The 19,703-nt window shown below is 40.3% G+C and overlaps 1 protein-coding gene across 3 annotated transcripts in view; it reads right to left on the reverse strand.

Annotated features, from left to right (window-relative positions):
* The window catches only part of Hecw2 (HECT, C2 and WW domain containing E3 ubiquitin protein ligase 2), a 373,974-nt gene that overhangs the window by 15,868 nt on the left and 338,403 nt on the right, over nucleotides 1–19,703 (reverse strand). For all 3 annotated transcript variants that reach the window (XM_029538487.1, XM_021197433.2, XM_029538488.1), the window contains exons 22-28: nucleotides 17,230–17,382; nucleotides 15,479–15,577; nucleotides 9,225–9,354; nucleotides 8,139–8,285; nucleotides 7,272–7,386; nucleotides 4,760–4,845; nucleotides 3,751–3,863 (exon numbers count right to left, since the gene is read on the reverse strand). In XM_029538487.1, the coding sequence (XP_029394347.1) occupies nucleotides 3,751–3,863; nucleotides 4,760–4,845; nucleotides 7,272–7,386; nucleotides 8,139–8,285; nucleotides 9,225–9,354; nucleotides 15,479–15,577; nucleotides 17,230–17,382 (843 nt within the window). The remainder of the gene's footprint in view (nucleotides 1–3,750; nucleotides 3,864–4,759; nucleotides 4,846–7,271; nucleotides 7,387–8,138; nucleotides 8,286–9,224; nucleotides 9,355–15,478; nucleotides 15,578–17,229; nucleotides 17,383–19,703) is intronic.

Here is a 19,703-nt window from a genome sequence, read left to right on the forward strand (position 1 = left end):
CTGAAACCTCAGATGAACTTAGGAGAGAGCACTGCTCTGCACTTCCGCAGACTGGCATGTGAGCTGACTGCTTAAGAGGAAATGCCATAAAGTGAGTTTACTCTTTACTCATAAAAACCCATCGGAGCTCCAGGGGGTAGGAAGTCTTCTACAGAAATGCAAATGCAGAGCGAACCCAGCAGCCAAAAGCAGAGGAGGCCAGGAATCAGTTCAGGCTGCTAGTCTCCATGGAAACACCACTGAGTAAGCCTCAAGTCTCTGCTAAATCACTGGCTACTTTATTACTACAGATGAAGGGGGAAAAGTCATGGACACAACTTGTTCCGGCTTCAGAGACTACCATATATACTTTAATAAATACATTTCTTGAGGAACATTTGATCAGAGCTACCCAGGGCTACCACAGAATGCGAGTAAGGAATCAAAGAGCACAAGTCACACTAGTTGGCTTCGAAGGTTGAAAGACTGAATTATCTGTCCAAGAGCCTCTCTGTCATCGCTCTGGCTTGCGATGACAGCTGTCACCCTTCACACCCTTCCAACTCGGCAGGTTAGAGCTTCTCATGGGAAGATGATTCTATACTTGTGAGAGGGGAGTTTCAAAAAAAAATATTTATTTTTAGTAAGGAGGACATTGGTTCTATCTAGTATATTTGTACAGTATCACAACTTAAATGATAGACACAGAATCACTAAGCGGGGGAAAAGAATATACTGAAGCCGACTGGCTTGAGGCCTACCAGCCCCCTAGCTCTGTGAAACCAGGAAACAGCAGGGGTAGGGTGGAGTGGGTAAGGGGAGTGGAGTGGCTTTAGTGTGTATGTTTTGGTCTTTGGAGTGAGTACTAGACTCAGTAATATAAAACAATGTCTTTAGGTCCGAACAGACATCACTGATTTCTTTATACTCCAGTGATCCTTTAAATCTCATAAAAGGCAATAACCAGGTTATCAGTGAAAAAGTTGCTAGTGATAAAACTTACAATGCCATGTCCTGAAGTGCTTTCTCTTGTGTTTGTCTAAATGAGGTGTGTGTGTGTGTGTGTGTGTGTGTGTGTGAGAGAGAGAGAGAGAGAGAGAGAGAGAGAGAGAGAGAGAGAGAGAGAGAGCCTAGTACAGAAGCTACACAGGTTAAGGATTAAAGGCATAAGGAAACAAGAAAGCATACACTCCCTAAAGACTTTCTAATACATTATCTCATTCAGGTGTTAGAAATACTCTCTGAGCCAGGGCATTGTTATTTCTGTTCTATGGAGATGGATAATAACACCTTTATTTGTGCTGCATTTCAGGCGCCCATACAGCAAGAGAAGAAGAATGACAATAGCTGTTACCCAACTGTGTGTTTGCAATGACTCTGAGGAACAGCTCCATTTACGATGAGTCAGCCTGAGAACTTTCTGGAACTACCAGGGGAAGTGAAGATGCCAGCGCAGACAACCATCAAGACTTCAGCAACTGTATAGTGTTACCACTCACTCAACCAAAGCTAACATACCACCCCACCAACTGTCTATAGGTAAGGCAACTGAACCCTGAAATTCACAAAGTAGTGATCCTGGAGATCCCAAAGTTTGATGGTGACAAAGTGGACCTGGAATCCAGGCTTTCTACCTTCCAGCCTTCTGCTTGTTTCACTGTGACACCTGCCTAATTGCACACGAGGTGGCACACAGTGCAGTGACAGCCAGCAGCAAACGAAAAGCCAGTGACAAAGTGTCTTCAGGAATCTTCAGCACAAGTCAGAAGAGGATGGGGTTGTAACCAGCTATCTTTCTCCACCCGACAGGGCTCTGGGAGATTCCAGTGCTTTAACTGTGAGCAGCAGCTGTACCTATCATAACTGCAGTCAAGTCCACAAACTTTGGTGGTTTCACCAAATAGACTCAAGAGAAACATGTCATACAGTTAATCTGTATTTTCCTGCTTCTCCTATGTTCTTAAGTTTCTCAAAAGAGTGGAAAACCTTATTAAGCTAGTATAAATCTGTTTTTAAGATACAAATATACACTAAAGGGAGGGGGAAAATCTCATTACCCAAGAATAAGTAAAAATTAGTACATCAAATATTCTGGTAAGACCATAAAAGATGTTGTAGAATTACTATCCATAACCTGTGATGTGCATAGGTAGGTGAGGTACTCAGGCAAGCCCCTGAGTTGGCTCCATTTAACTCCTTTCTTCACAAGTCCTACCTCCCAGCTTTGTGTATTTATTGTTAGCCACAGTAAAGCAATAGTTTTCAACCCCAACAAAATGTATGATATTGTTGAGAGGTGCAGAGAGGACTCAAATGGAATGACAACAGACACTAACCACTACAGAGGTACGCAACACATCCACAAGACTGAATCCTATCCCACAGCTACCATGTGCTACTCCTCTTCAACAGAGATTTATCATCAGAGCTTTGTGCTGGCTCAGGGATGTCAACTCGACACAAGCTAGAGTCCTTGAAGAAGTCAATTGAGGAAATGCCCTGTACACATTGCCTGTGGGCAAGTCTATAGTGCATTTTCTTGATTGATGATTGATATGGGAGTGCCCAGATCACTGTAGTTGGGGCCACACCTGGATTGGTTGCTGAACAAGCAATGGGGAGTAAAGCCCAGAAGCAGCACCTTCCATGGCCTCTGCATGGATTCCTGACTTGAGTTCCTGCCCTGGATTCCCTTGGGTGAAAGGTTGTAAGATGAAATGAACCCTTTCTTCCCCAACTTGCTTTTTGGCCATGGTGGGTTTTTTTTTGTTTTTGTTTTTAAATTCATTTTCAAGGGTTTTGGGTTTTGTTTTGTTTTTTGAGATTATAATATAATCACTTCATTTCCCCCTTAGCATTCCCTCACCCCAAACTCTTCATGTGCCTTTCTTTGCTCTCTTGCTCTCTTTCAAATTTATGGCTAATTTATCTTTGTTTTCCTCTCTCTCTCTCTCTCTCTCTCTCTCTCTCTCTCTCTCTCTCTCTCCCCTCTCTCTCTCTCCTCTCTCTCTGTGTATGTGTGTGTGCGTATATGTTTGTAAAAGCATAAATATAACTTGCTCAGACTATATAATGTGTTTGGATGTTCACTTTCATGGCTGACCATTTGGTATTGGATGACCAACTGAGGTATTCATCCTTCTCAGTCCAGCATGCCTATGGCTCTTTGTCTAGGGTTGTAGCCTTCATTCATGTTAGCATGTCTATTGGTGTTATAAACAGAGACTTTGAAAGCCAGAAGCACTGTATTCCAAGTGCTAAAAGACATGATGGCTAGCTTAAATTAATAAAACATAGCAAAACTATCTGGCATAGTTGAATGAGAGAGAAAAACTCCCCTTGATATAAATGACCTAAAAAATTGTATATCCAACAAACCAAACTTAAAGTATAGGTAGTGTCAAGGCGTTTCACCCCAGCAATAGGAATCCTAACTTCTATTGCCTTCTAGAGCCAAGCCACACGTTTGATGACAGATGTTGCCTAACTGAAGCTCGTAAGTCTTCTGCCTTTGCCGTGCTTTGTACTTTGACATACACATGCATGTATTTAACATACAGCCAAACAAGATATTTTGTCTCTCCCCACTTTATTAAAGAAGGTGATTAGAGAGAATATCATCTCTCAAACTTTTCTCTTTTCCAGTCTTCACAGAAAACAGTGATTGATCCACATACACATATATTTATTCACATAAATAAAAATAATATAAATACATATTAAGCTGAAGTTTTCCTGCATGTGTTGGGAGTAAAGAGTACTTTCTTTTACCTGGGAAGAGCGGTGATTTTTCCCCATTTTTCCACACAGAATCTTCTTGGACCATTACTCCCTCGGAGAGAAGCGAATCCTTCATAGGGAATGCTGGATGTGCCTGTAACAAACTATCAGCCACAGGAAGAGAAGGGAAAGGTGAAGTCAGAGACCTGATCCAGGAAAGGTACATCATTCTTGCCGTGAAGCACTTCCAAGGAAGTGGGACAAGTAGGAAATTTCAGAAGCCAACATGTCATCAACGTAGGACAACTAAAGAGATTCTGATGATCACTCAGCCACACAGTGAAGAGCAGTGAATTATAAAGGGAAACAGGATCAAAAGCATTCTAAGTGGCTGGCCTGCTTGGATGTTAAGCCAGGCACACTTCCTATGGCAGATGAACGAAATGAGTCTATTAGTTAAACCAGACCTACTTACATAATCCTATTATCAATTTGGTGCAAGTTTTAGGAATTTTGTGGGCTGCAAATCTGAGTTCCATATCCATAATCCAAAAGTAAAATCTAAGTCCAAGTCTAAACTTAAGACTCCAGCCTTGGTGTCCAAGAGGTTTCCTCAGATCTAACGCTTCAGTGGAGCCTGATCAATGTTACCCTGGACAGTTTTTACAAATGTCACGAAACACAGTGACTTTTTCTCCAAAACATCATTGCTCTACAAAGTTTGGAAAGTCAAATGAAGGAAGAGGCCTATATCAACACGCAGGGTCCTTTCTTACAGTATTGACCAGGCTCTCTTTTTCTGCTAAGGCTGCTGACAGGCTGTCACTACAAGGACCCATCTGTCCTGAGGGCATATGTCAACCCAGGTTTTCCGAGACTGGCATTGGCACTTCACTACAGGCCTCAGGAAATGCTTTGATTTGGTTGGTGGTACAGTACACAAAGTATACAGACAAGCAAGGTTTGTATGTATGAAGAATATCTAGCAATCACTAGAAAGTATATACCCTTCCAACAATATATTATTGTGTTAAAGACTGATGACCTAATGGCATCTTACCTGTAACAACCTTAGCCGTTGTTCGTTGTTGAATCGTTCCACTGCAGCCCAGAACCACCGAATTACAATGTGATTGTCATGGTACCCTATGAACCAAGCACAAAAGCTCATTTTACTTGGAGTCTTCTGTCTTACACCACCCAGAAATATATGCCAAAAGAGTGCTGCTACACACACGAATCGGCACCTTGGAGTCTTTAAATGTTTATAATTTAAGATTAAGGAACAGGACTGCAGATATGACCATACATGTATCAAGAGTTAAATAAGATGGCACAAGGGAAAACAGCAGGCCTCTGTTTTCATTTAGCAGTGAGAAGAACAACAAATGTGGTACTTTAGCTCCACCATTTCTGAAAAATACAAGTGTTCTGACTAGAAAGGCTTACCTCTTTCAATCATTTCTATAAGAAATGATTTCTATAAGAAACAATCACTCAGTGGTTTCAAACACCATGATGCCAAACATTATACTAAGCTTTGGGGCAAAGAAAACTGACCCTCTCAGGATTTCCTGATGAAGGAGAGATGTATTAATCACACAATTTATATATGCAAAGAAAAACAATGAAAACAATTTTAAAGCCGCCTATTTCGTTTCCAAGTTCTTCCCTAAAAGCTATGTATACTATTCATAATTAATAATGAGACCAAATTACTGGGACTGGGGATATAGCCCAATGGCAAGGTCTTAGATTCAATCCTCAGCACTACAGAAAGAATTAAAATTAAAATAAATAAAACCAGATTATTTTTCATAAAATTTATTAATAAATAGGAAAGAGACTTTTGACTTTAACAACTAATAAATCCTAATTATCACAGTTTTACTTTTATCCCATATTTCTGCAGAATTTGATGAAATGTCAAAAGAATTATCTCAGGAATTTGGGTTAAAGCTGTAGTAACAGGTCTTTAAACCTCTCAGTAAAAGATAATTAAGTTCTAAGAGAGAAGGCTGACATGAATTCATGTGCAATCAAAGATTCGAATCAACTGATAGTCATATTTTACAAAAACTCCTTTATTTAATTCTGTGCTGTACTCCCCAAAATGAGGGTGAGTCGGGATAACTTTAATCTGAATGTGTCCTCGTGCTCCCAGAGCTGTGAAATTTACTAAGAAATCTCACTTTAGGATTTGCCATTTCACCAGAGATCCTTATTCCCCTGGAGAAGGAAAGAGCCCAGGTGAAGGATAAGCAGCTTTAGGCTGGTTCTAGCATCCATCAGGGTCCAGGCTTTGGGCAAGACTCAGTTAATGAGCGAAAGATGGATGTGCGAGCTGCTTGAGGCACTACAGGGTCCCGTCCTTAAGAGGCAGCCCTCTTCTGCTTTGCCCTTACTGTTTGTGCCAAGCCTGATTTGAAAGAAGAACAACTACCCCATCGTCTCGTCCACAGACAGCTGCTGGATGAACAGATGGTAGGCGGCAGTACAACTGCCTTCTCTGTACATGGTGCCAGCTGGCTGTGCCAGGCAAACACAGCAGCTAAACATCCTGTCCTTTATCTGGTCTCCTCTATGGATCTCATTTGGGAAGATTTACCACTAAAATAGGCCCTGGATTTACTCATATATAGTGATTAAAAACAACAAACAAGCAAAGCCTTAGACTGTGAGTACACAGGTGATGTTGATGACTGCACTACTCTGTAACTGTTTGTTTGTTTGTTTGTTCATTTGTTTTGTTTTGTTTGGTTTTTCGAGACAGGGTTTCTCTGTATAGACCTGGCTGTCCTGCAACTCACTTTGTAGACCAGGCTGGCCTCAAACTCAGAAATCTGCCTGCCTCTGCCTCCCGAGTGTTGGGATTAAAGGCATGCGCCACCACTGCCTGGCAAATGCATACTTTCTTTACTCAAAATTATTAGACAAAACTTTTGACTCTGGGCTGTCTTTAGGTTTCACCTTTTTAAATAAGGGACAATCTCAATCACGTTGGTCCAAATTACTGAAACTGTGTACTGATCTACAGGAAGCTACTTCCAACGAATCCCAATCCAAATCATTTTACAGCAGTTCTCAGCCAAACTTGATAGTCCAGTTTAAAAGGACCTTACAGATGGATATGCTGAACCATGAGTTATAACTGATAGATGGTTCAAGGAACTGCAGCAAACTTTTGCAGGTTAGGAAGCTCAAAGGGTGTGGCGTCTGGAGGTTTTCTGAGTGTAGATGGATAGGTGGGGTCTGACCAGTTGGATATTAAGCCTCCCATGCCTCACCAACAACGTCATCTAATACTTAATTGGTGTTCTTTTGATCACATTTCTTCACCAGCAATTAAGAGTTATGACACCCTCAAATGGGATGTAAACAGTCCTTCCCCCTTTTGACTAATGAAGTCACTAGGTACAGAAGGGACTGACCTTGCCCAAGGTCTCAAGGAAAACAGCAACAGACAGACCTGTGATTAATGCAAGAGCCTTTGTGTGTTCTATATGCTCAGACCTGTGACTGAACTAGGCTCCCTGGAACATAAATCTAGCCATTCATAAACCAAACCTTACCGCCTCTATATTCAGTGTTGTTTCTCCAGTCGTTGAGATCGATCTCAGCTGTGCCAGCAATGACCAGTTCCAGTTCTCTTGCATCAAAGACAGATACTAGCCTGGCATCTACTACCTGTGGAATAGAAAAAGCACAGGTATGACTTAGAAACCTAGAGAAACCATCAGCCAAAGAAAGACATAAAAAAACACAGGGCACAGGGAATTTCAAGAGTACTATCATTATATCCTCTACTGGTATGTGAGAACTTCTCATACTTTCTACAGATGGAAGTTGTGTTTCTAGTTGAAAGTTTGTAAGGTTAGCCTCAGTAGAATTTATGTTTTGGTTGATCACCATATCCCACTGGATAGGTCTCCTCTGGTCTCCGATGCTAAGCAAGGCAAAGCTAAGCAAGATGCTAAGTCTGACTAGTACTAGAATCAGAGGATTTCTGCTTCATATGTGATACCTGACTAATACAGATGTTTGTTGTTTTGCTTGTGAAAAAGATCTAGAGAGTTGCATGGAATACAAGTGATAAATTCTGGCCCCCACACGATCATTGCATATATCAAGCATGAGATTAAATTTTGCATATGTAAGCGTGAGTAAGAATGATAACTTTTATGTTATCAGTAGTCATTAAAGCATTAAAGTGGTACACCTAAAATCAGCATCCCACTCACAGTGGTGATATCCACAATAAGCTTTCACGTGTGTACTTTGGGGATATACGGGAATATATCTGACTTTTTATATATTAAAAGGACAACAGTAAATATAGCAAGAGAGAAGAGAAATAGTCTATGCATGAAGCATGGTAGAATGGACAGGCAGCCTGACTGTGGGCTGCGGGCCAGCAGATGTTGGCCACTGCTGCTTACCTCATAGAAACCACGAACTAAGCTCTCTGTCTGCTGTACCACACCCCTCTCGATCCTCCACTTCACCATTCTCTCGATGTACTCCTTTTTGTTCTTCTCTGTGACTGGAATATTGGCTCCCCCGGGTTTTAACTCTCGTTCAGTAATCTGACATTAAAAGGCAAAAGAACAGATCAGAAAACAAGCCGGGATCAGGTGTATATCCCTTCCCCAGCTTGGGTGTATCCAGAAAGTGGGTAAGCCTCTAAGGCAATGGTTCTCAACCTTCCTAATGCTCCAACCCATTAATACAGTTCCTCGTGTTGTGGTGACCCACAACTGTAAAATTACTTTCATTGTTTATAACTGTAATTTTGCTACTGCTGTGAAGAGTAATGTAAATATCTGTGTTTTCTGATGGTCTTACGTAGCCCCTGTGAAGGTCTTAAGTGACCCTGCAAAGGGTCCCACAGGACAGATCTAAAGATCAACTATGCCTACAGAGCCAGAAAGGTGTACTTAAGGAATACAGAAAGACACCCCAGTAAATCTTAAATGGAGATTTCATTTTTGAAAGCCAATGAAATACAGGCAACCCATGTAAGTACCAATGCCTAGTAAGAACTAAGACAGGACTCCTGACAGAAATCTTGTAGTCTTCCCTTCCATCAAATTTCAAGGAAAACAAGCCTCCAAAATATTATTCACATTCTCTCTGTTTCAAAACATCAATTACAGTTTTAAAATCTAAAGAGATCTTAATTTTATATTAATTAAAATTAAATAATTTAATATTCAACCCAAGGATAACATTCAAATGCATTCTATATAAAATATATTCTCATATCTCTACATATCTCTAAAGATTCTCACATCTTGTATGAGAATTTGAGTTGGAAATAAAAAGATTGTTTACAGCATATAAATATTTCTCATAGTCTATAAATGAGGACCTCTTAATCTGTAGTTGGCATTACAATAATCTTTGTACTTGAGCTTACTACAATTTAGTTAAATCACCCAATAAGACACAAATATTAACATGTGATCTTAGTCATGGAATTAACTTTTCCCCAGCCAATAGCCTTCAGTTAGCATGTAACAGACCTGCCCAAAAACTTCTTCATTCACAGTGAACGTGAGGTCCAGGATGTCATGGATGTCATTGTCTTTCATCCACTGAAGGCTCTGGTGGAACTCTTCATCAAGGTATTCCAGATCACTCAGGTCACACAGGCTGAGATGACAAAGAGAAGCAAGCATACAGGCCTTGGTATTAGCAAATCCCAGAATCACAAGGAAGGAGACTGAGGCTTCGTGGCAAGAGAAAGACCCATTCAATAGGCTGTGGTAGTTGTGATGTTGGTGAGTTCAGCCATCATACTACTGAAATAAGTCAGATACATGGTACATGTCCTTCAATCTGGGATACAGAAGATGCCTTAGGAAGCACTATCTTTTATCTCAAAGACAGAACCAAAATGTACAAAGAATGGCTGTCATCTACATGGTCATCTACAACCACAGCTAGTTCTAGAACTGGAACAAGTTGACAACTTGCACCTGTAATCTCTTTAGATACGATATCCTATCAAAAATTATGGTTCTTATAATTTGAAATAATTTATCGATTTTTTTCTATTGTGTATTAACTATGTTTTCACTTGTCTTTTCTAAAAAGACTAGATACTATAAATATTTCATGGTTCTTATTCTACAACTTTAAAAATAGTAAGCCAAAGAACTCTTCTATAATCACAAAGTTTCCTATACCTCACTCCACTACTGTTTCTTTTTTCTCTGTAGTGACAAGATCGAAGAGTTACTATTATGTGCCTTGGTGTAAGGTTGAGGTAATGGAACTGCTACAGTTGTGTTAAAATTCCCTGCCCTTTAGCTCTATTTCAAGGATTGACTTGTTTATTTTATTTATTTATCTTATTTATTTACTTATTTGGCATCAAATGTGCACCATGCATATTAATAACTACTTAATGAACTTGCTGCTCTTGAAGGGAAGTGGTCTTGGGGAGACTGGTATACTGTGAATAAGTTAATATAAAGTACATGCGGCATCACAGAGTAGAGAGTGCTAAAATTCATGCACAATTTAAAATACATGTTACTGTCGATCAATGATTGGTAAGACTGGACATAGTTACCTTCCAACACCTGGGAGGTGTGGGTAAGGACTGCGAGCTCAATTTGGGACATAGAGTAAAACTTTTGTCTCAAAAAGGAAAAGGAAGAAAGGGTAAATAATACCAAGAGGTATCAGAGGAAGTGAGCAAGAGGGACATTTGCTTTGACTTGGACATTCAGGGAGACATATTATAGATGAGATGATGCCTGCATTAAATCTTTCAGGATTATGTCATCTAGAGATAGAAATGGAATGGGTTAGAGGAAAGGGGAGAGGAGAGAAAAGAGGAGATAAAATAAAAACAAAGCTAAAGGCATAGAGTGCAAAATCCTCCAAGCACATGGAGAGTCTTGGAATACTGAACATAAGACACTCTTAACAGCTTAAGAATGAGGACAGAAAAGTAGTTGGAAGTGAGTTGTGAGTGCCACTCTAAGAGTCTCAGTGATTCAGGTTCAAGACAAGGAATGATGTAATCAGATGTGGGTGATGACTTATAAAGAGGTTTTCTGGAAGATACTGAAAAGATTATCTAAAATAGGATGGAAATCAATTAACGGACCACTCCAGCAATGTGGCCGAAGTAAATGTTCTAGTGAGGGAAAGGCTATTAAGAGTACAGAGGCAGGAACACAGAAATTAGTAAAAGGTTATATTGGAAAGGAGTATAAAGAAGGATGGATAATCTAAAATAGAGACAGCAAACAAATTCATGGCACAGGCCATCTCTGATAGGGACCATGATGCCTGAATTCATCAACAACTTTTAGTGAAAGGAAATTAAAAGATTTGAGGTCACATAATTCCAATGGGAAAACGTACATGTTCTTTCAATGGGACCATAAATGAGGACCCTCTGTTTCAATGGGAACAGAGACAGGAAAGAATGCTTTGATGGTTAATATTGTAAACTGACAGGATCTAGACTTACCAACAAGATAATTTATGGGTATGTCTATGGTCAGGGAAAGGGACAGAGAGAAAAACCTTATCTCAGACAGATAGTAGAAATTTAGGCCTTGATCTTGTATAAGAACAAGGCAGGGGATAAGGAAGGAACAGTCTCTTAATAGATAATAAAAATAGTTTAGATTGCTTTAATTGCTTTAAATTGTTTTATTTATCAAAGTGCAGGTGGTTATATGTCTGGTGGTTATGGTATTAAAAATCCTCTGTGAGAAAGGTCAAAATAGAGTGGGCCTAAAGAGAAAGGAGGTTGCTAATTTGAATCAATTTATACCTTTGATGATTTTGGGATGCTAGACTGAGGACATGCTATTTTGGGAGAGAGGCTTTGTATTTGTGTTAATAGGAAAGAGGAAAATACTTTGGACCCCTTCCAAAGTGATATGAATCAGATATGATAGGAGAATACCCCCTGAAGATTTTGGCTAAAGACAGAAAAGAAAAATTCAAGAAGATCAAACAGGGCATATTCATATATTGCAGAATGTGCAGCTCTGATGAAATTCATTCTCAGGGACACCAAAATAACCTATTGTTCCAGCTCCCTGCTCCAGAGAACAGCTTCAGAAATAGCTGGTGATTCCTCATGACCTCAGTTCATCCAGAGTTTCAGATGGATCCAGTCAAAACTTCAGTCAAGCCCTGAGCCTTCTAATCATACAGAGAGTGGCTAACAGATACTATAGCTAGCTTTCCTAAGTCTAACCAAATTTTCCAGTTTTCCTCTCCTTCCCCACACATGTAAAAAAAAATGTGTGTGTGTGTGTGTGTGTGTGTGTGTGTGTGTGTGTGTGTGTGTGTGTATGGTTTGAGTACCTGGTTATAGTTATTTTATAAATTATAGATAGGTTGTCATTTTAAGAGATAATTTGGAAATGGTCATAATTTTGAACAGGGAGGAAACTAAATAGACTTGATGATTTCTGTCTTTTCTTTCCTCTTCTCTATCCTTTCTTTCTTAGGTAAAGGGAAGGGGTTGAAGGGGAAAAGGGGGAATAGAGTAATATTCTAAAAAATTATATATATGAGACAGATTGCTAAATATATTCTTAAAACATTACAAAACATTATATAGCCATAATCTTACATTGACAGACATCTTTATAACTGATACAAAATTAAATTTATAATTTCTTATACTGGTACAGAATTTATACATTGATACAAATTTAAGGTTTTCATTGTTATTTTCTGTATATTGATACAAAATTTAAAATTAATATTGTTACTCTCCCATACTCTCATTGTGCCTATGCAACTCATTTAAGACTCAGTCCTTCTAATAGCTGCTATCACAAACTGTTTAAGTAATATAAGTACCAGATAGTAAACTCATGGTTATATTAGATTCTGAACAAGTTATAACAAAATGTTTTCAATATTATTCAAATAGAAATAGCTAAGAGTAGTCAAGGTTTAACAGTTTAGATATACTATATATTGACAGTCTTCAAAAACATCAAAAATCCACATTTAAATTCATTATTAATAATTTTTTTGACTGGGAGACATGTCTACTCCTGACAGTATCCCCTTCATAGTTCAAAGAAGATATTAAACATCATAACCTCTATATAGAGTTGCTCCAACTGTGGCAAGGTAGCCACTGGACAAAAATTGCCCTAAATCATCAACAGACAAGAAATATACTGTCCAGGAACGGACATAAAATGTGATATAGTCAACAGCTTAGTTCTGCCAAGAAAAAGTAAGGTAGTCCTCATATTTCTGCTTCACTAAGGTCTGTCAGATGGTTCTGGGCCAGAAGGCTAAAGACAGATGCTTCAGTGTTTTGAGGAATAGGAGACTGTCCAGGTGTCTCTACAAACTTGCTTAAGTTTTCAAAGCTGTGCTTTTGTAATTCCTATATATTATATTCCTATATATTCAGGTAATATTTAATTTGTTCTTAGATCTCTGATGGTATTAAAGACTAGTCCTCTTTTTTTTAAGATTTTTAAATTTTATTTATATAAGTATACTGTAGCTGTCTTCAGATATACCAGAAGAGGGTACTGGATCCCATTAACAGATGGTTGTAACAGATCATGTGGTTGCTGGGAATTGAACTCAGGACCTCTGGAAGAGCAGTCAGTGCTCTTAACAACTGAGCCCTCCAGCCCTTTAGTTATAGTCTTATAATCAAAATTAAGTTGTTTAACATTAAAAAAGATGATCTAGGTTTAATAGGATGGTTTTCCGATGGTAATGCAAAAATCAAAACATAATTCCAATCTAAAATTATAAACTCTTCAAGTTAAGATACATGTTAGAGTAATGTGCCTAAATGGACAAAATTGATAGACTAGATGTTATTAGTGTATATCATACCTTATAGTTTATGTAACTATTATAACTATGTTCAATATATATATATTTGAGAGGAAAGGCCTTTTTAATGGATGAAAAGGGGGAATTTTTGTGGATTTGGCCTAATGCTACTTATGCTAACTGGGTCCCCAAAACTGCACGGAGAATCCGCATGAAAGATGCTAATGGTCCCTGTCGTAGTTGGTTTTGATTGGTAAATAAAGTTGCTGGCGGCCAATGGCTGGGCAGGAAGACAGAGGCAGGACTTTTAGGATTCCTAGAAAGGGTCAGGAGAGGAGAAAGGAGAGAACTACCATGCCAGGAAAGGAGTAAAGGCCAGGCCCAAGAAGTGCAAGACAGAGAGACAGCCAACAAGTAAGAGCCCAAGAAGAGCAGCCCCACAGGACCCCTGTCTAGGGCAACAAAGATGGATTATAGAGTTTAGTAAATAATAACTCAGGAATATCGAAGGGGGTGTGTGTTAGTTACATGAAGGTTTGGGAGTGGCCCAAGCATTGAATTGCTTAAGACATATTAAAATGTAAGGCTACATGTATGTATCGTAAGGCTACATGTATGTATCGTAAGGCTACATGTATGTATCTTTCCGACAGGAACTCAGAACATTGGGTTGATTAGAGAAGAGACTAATTGGTAACCACAACAGTCCAGAATGAAAGTTTCTGAACACCAAGGTTAAGGGCAAACCGGAGGAAAGGCCCACGAAGGAGCGAGAAGGTGAACAAGGGGGAGTACAGAATCACATGTGCCGGCACAGGAAAAACCCGGGAAAACTTTTAGTTTCTGACTGTCTCTGCTATCCCGGAGTTGAATATGAATATCAGAAGCAGCAATACAATCTAAGATAGGGCTAAAAGGCATTTATCCACATCTCCTGAACGGAGGGAGAGAACTCAGACTAACTCCTGGGGAGGTTGTGATTTACAGTAAATGTGATCGCTGGGTTTCCCTCTCACAAAACCCAATGAAGGTCTGAGAAGACGATAAAGGTGAACTGCAAAGGTGAGAGGGGGGCAAAGGTGAGAGGGGGCCCAGAAGAACTGGGGGGGGGGGCAGGAAATTGTTCTTGCTGCCCAGAAGGAAAGTTTTCCTACTGAGTACCCCGAAGTCTCATGGGAAACATTTGGTTGGCTTTCATTTGAGGTCAGGACTTCCACTTTAGGGAACACAGGTCCATGGGCTTGATAGGAGGATGTGCCAGACAGCTCCCAGCCATGACTCAGTACTTGTCTACTTTGCAAGTTTAAGTCTACCCATCCCCCAACAACTATCTTTTGTCAATGACTGCATACTGACTAAAGGGTGGCTTTGCTTTACACTGTGCAGTAGCTGTCATCATTCACTGTGGTAGAAGCAAAGAAAACGTTCGGTGGATGCTAATTTTTTTGTCTGTGCCCATACACTGCTATTTTGATACAGAAAGGTCTCAAGAAAAAGCAGGGCACCACCTACTTCTACCAAAGAAACCAAAACTAAAATGGAAATGAAAGAAAAAAAAAAAAAAACGAACTTGTGATCAAGAGTGAGCTGTTGGAAGTGTATGAAGCGAAATACAACGTGCACTTCATAAAGGAGTGCAGGCTGTGAGTCACCAGGACTCACCCACAACTGCTCTGTAAATAATCAGCACGTATGCCACAAGAATCTAAGGGCTGCGTCCCAAGTAAAATTGTTTTAAAGAAGCATGCGTCACCACAGATGAGAATGAACTATTCGGGGAGGAACAGAACTAGGGCTTGCAGGTAAGTCAGAAACATGACAACTCTATCTGAAATTGTATTCGTTTTTGAAATCTAAACCACTATTTACTCAACAACTGGATTGTGGTAGCATGCAGGTAAATGGAGGCCTTGATAAACCTCTTCAGTAAAGCATTTTCGAGTTTGACATGTTGACCACACAAGCACAGAGGTACCCTTACATTCTGAGAAGAGCCTTATAGAAGGGTCGCGTGAAGAAGGCGTCCAACAAGTACTGGTGAATGAGTGCAAGGCCGAGGATCCTCCCACTGAATCGGAACCTATGAGGGAGAAACATGAGGTGGGTGAACCCCACTGAACAATGTCTTGAGGCCTGTGTCTACCCTCGAGAATGACTTTCAAATTCTTAGGCACTATAGTATGAGTCTTCATTAGCCAATGTTTAGATTTACTTGGGAGAAAATCTGTTCCTCTGATATTTAGGGACACCTTATCATTACTCCATGTCAACAATGTCACTCTGTACCCCCCACCCCCCATATATGATAGTATGAGTTCCCCCATTACCTTTTAGTGAAATTTCCCCCAAACCATTCCGAGAGATAAAGACTAGGAAGGTCGGGAAAATGTCTTCCTAGTTTCTGTACATGAATATTGTTGATTTCTCTAAGGCAAAGTAGGGGCAGTTCCCTTTTGAGGAAAAGCCCTTATTCAGGTTGAGAAGGTTCTCTGTTCTCTCTCAAGCCTCACTCCTGATGGTAAATACCATCATTCACAAAGTATACATACAGACATTGATGGGGGCGGGGGAGGGGGGCTTTCCGCATGAGACACTCTGTTCTCTTAAAATTTCAAACTGAAATGCTATTCTGAATCAACTTGGAAACTTTACCAAATAGATCTGTTAGGATTGGGTTTTCTGCCTGAGGTACACAAATGCCTTCTCCACAAGTACCTGGGGCGAGCTCTTCTAAGTCTGATGCCTTCGACAGTACTGTGGGGTCTGTAATTTTCGTTTTGGGGGCAGGCTTTGTGAGATCAGGGCCAGCAACTTTTGACCCTCTTTATTTCCACTTACTTTAGCACAGCTGTAACTGCCAGAGTTAGGAGGCCTCCGAGTTTGTAAGGAAACAAGAAGTTAATTTGAAGAGTAATTCCTGAAAACTAATGCTTTTCACTGTCAATAACCTCATGACCCAAAGAACCTTTCTCCACTTCTGGTTTTTCTTTGTTAGTATCAGTGAAAATGAACAGGAACCAATCAATAGGGCTTATGTAAATATTTAAAGTCGACAAATGCAGGGATTAGAAAGAGTGTAATTTTGGGATTTTTCAAAATAAATACCTCCAGATGGGAATGTTAAAATTGTTTCCCTTGGGTTTGGGTGCTATATTAAGAAAAAGGCTAGTTCAGCTTCCAAACTTGAAGTAGCTTAAATGTGCTGGTGTGAGGGTGAGCAGGCACTACCCTGATTCCCCATTTGCACGCTTGATTGGCAGCTCTCCCGGGCCACCACTATGCCCCCACCATGCTCCCCTCTGCCACCCCTAGAAGACTATGAACAGCCCTCAGCCAGGGCTCCAGCCTTTCCACCTCCCCTCCTCCCAGGGCCAGCCATTTCCCCAGGCAGTTAGAGAAGCTGCCTGACCTCTGGCAGAGGGACTTGGGGTCTTGCTAAGAAACTAATCATCGGTAATACTTTTTCCAATGGGATACAGCTTCTGAATTCTACTCAACTCACTTAAAATTGATCTTATGTGACGTAATCAATTATCAGTTGAGGGGCTGTCTATAGAATTAGGTTTGACAAGCAAAATAAATGCCAAGTGAGGCATGTAACTGATAATGTGATTTTTTTATCCAGGAGGGAAAAAAAAATGTTAAAAGAAATGTGGCTTCCTTTGGAGGGAGGGGTAGTTAGCATCACAGAAAATTAAATGAAAACAACTGTTACAGAAAGAAACCCCTTACCATTCGTGATGATTGTCTACAAAGGCAGACATGGGACTTATTTGCACTGTGTATGTGTCATTGGCTGAATATTCAAATAAGCCGTAATAGGGGTTGAAGAGCTCTCGGGACACCAGGAAGAAAAACTCTCTGGAAGGCCCACTGTAATCCAGCCTGCAAAGAGATCCACATAGAGAATGATGAGCTTTTACGTTGTCTAGGTGTTGGGCATATTTTCTCCTGGGTTTAACATTGTAGAGGATGCTCACTACAGAGACAGTCCACTACCAAGGCTATCTAAACAAAAGTGAAAAAAAAATTCCAATCTCAGCATTGACCGGAACTAATGAACTAGACATTTATACAACATATACCCAGAACTCCAACTACCCATGAGATAATGCAAACAAGAACCAGATACTCACCATATACAAACACACACATATGAAAATTTTACACGTCCAAAGCAAGGCCACAGGGAAGGGGGTGGAGGAAAGCAGCTACATCCCACTCAAAGGACGTGAAGACTGAAGGGATTTTTGGACATTTTCTGAATTAAGGGAAGCTCCCTAGGGAGCTGAGAGGCAAAAAAAAAAAAAAAAAAAAAAAAAAAAAAAAAAGGAGTGAGTGGGTATACAAGTGAAAAGTGTAAATTAAAAACCAAAAAAACCACCATGGAAAATTACAGATGAGGAAGAGGAAGGTACAGAAAACTTTCTAAGGAAGGTCCCTGGACAGGCTGGGACTCCAGCACCCAGGCCACGCCATGAATTCCACTTTAATTGTGATAGCTTCAGAGTCAGCGTGACATTGAGTGGAAGATGGTTCTGGGTTTGGGGAATGACAAGTGGCCAGCAATGCCTAAGGTGTGTAAGTGTGAGTGTGTGTGTGGAGGTATGCACATGCGCACTGTATTAAAGAGAAGTTTGAAATGTAAAGCAACTTGATATGCTAAACTTAAAATGAAAATAAAAAATACATCAGCCCTTGGATAAAAAGTACACACACACACACACACACACACACACACACACACACAGATTCAAAGATGGAGGTAGGGAGTTGCCAAAGACTTTTGTTTGCTTTATTTTTTCCACCACCTCTATCTCTTTCCAGATTTATTATTTGGGCATTATTGCAGTGTGTGTGTGTTTGTGTGTGTGTGTGTGTGTGTGTGTGTGTGTGTGTGTATGTGTGTGTGTGTGAGAGAGAGAGAGAGAGAGAGAGNTGTGTGTGTGTGAGAGAGAGAGAGAGAGAGAGAGACAGACAGACAGACAGACAGAGACAGAAGACAGAAGACAGAAGACAGAGAGACAGAAGGCAGAGAGAGACAGAGAGAGAGAGATGCAGAGGCTAGAAGCCAAATATTCAGGTGACACCCAACGTTGTGAGACAGGCTCTCTCATGGTCTTGAGTTCACAAAACAAGTCATGGTGAGTGACCAGTGAGCCCCAAGGATCCCACCTGTCTCTGCCTCCCCAGTGGGAGGATTATAAGTGTGAGCTAACAGGCTTGGACCTTATAACAAGTGTGAGTTCTGGGGACTGAACCCAATTGTCATGTTGCTGACTAAGCTTTCTTTCTAGAGCCTCTTCACTCTAACTCCCTTTGTAGCCCTGCCTGGGCTGGTCCTCACTATGTAGATCTCAGATTCCACACTCAGAGATCCACCTGCTTCTGCCTCTACACACTGGGATTGAAGGCATGCACTACCTCACCTGGCCTCCATAACTGTATTTTAAAAAATGAAATGGGATCATCTGAGCCTTGTCCAGTGATGGTGTTTTATCATGTAGAAACTAACCCTGTTATAGGCAAACGAAAGATTTGGAAAAATAAAAATGTAACCAAAATATTGGCCTTTTTATGTAGTGTTAGCAAAACTGAATTTGAATAGTGTGGACTTCATCTCTTCTGATACTTCATCATACTGATTTCCATTTTTGTCATACCTGGCTATAGATGTCATTATTTTATATATCTGACTATAGATATCATCATCTCTGATTTTTTCAGTGCACACTTGTCTTATATAACATTTATGAAATGTCCATGTGCCATTTCAATAGTTAACCTAATATACATAAAAAAGAAACCAAGTACTGTTAAAACTGCCCAGCACAGCATGGGCAAAGACTCTAAACTCCTAACTTTAGACTCACAGTATACCTGCAGGAAACCTACTGGGCAGAAAAGGGCAGGCACATGCAACTCTTAGGGACAATCAGGTTTTATACAATGACATGGTGTCCCTGTGCTCTGGGGTAACTGCATGTGAAGAGGTAAACCTGTAGCTCCAGGATAGGCTGGAAGGCCATGCTTAGGCTTCTCTAGGGCCATACAGAGGGACCTGGAAGCTCAGACTACCCCCATCATGCACCCTTTTTGTGGCTTCTTTCTACTCTCCTAGTTCTAGACTCCGAGTTGAGGCCAGCAGCAGCAGATGCCTTTTTCTACTTGGATGTCTTTTGCACACAATCCTCCAACAAACATTG

This window comes from Mus pahari, chromosome 5, assembly GCF_900095145.1.
Source record: "Mus pahari chromosome 5, PAHARI_EIJ_v1.1, whole genome shotgun sequence".
NCBI lineage: Eukaryota > Metazoa > Chordata > Mammalia > Rodentia > Muridae > Mus > Mus pahari.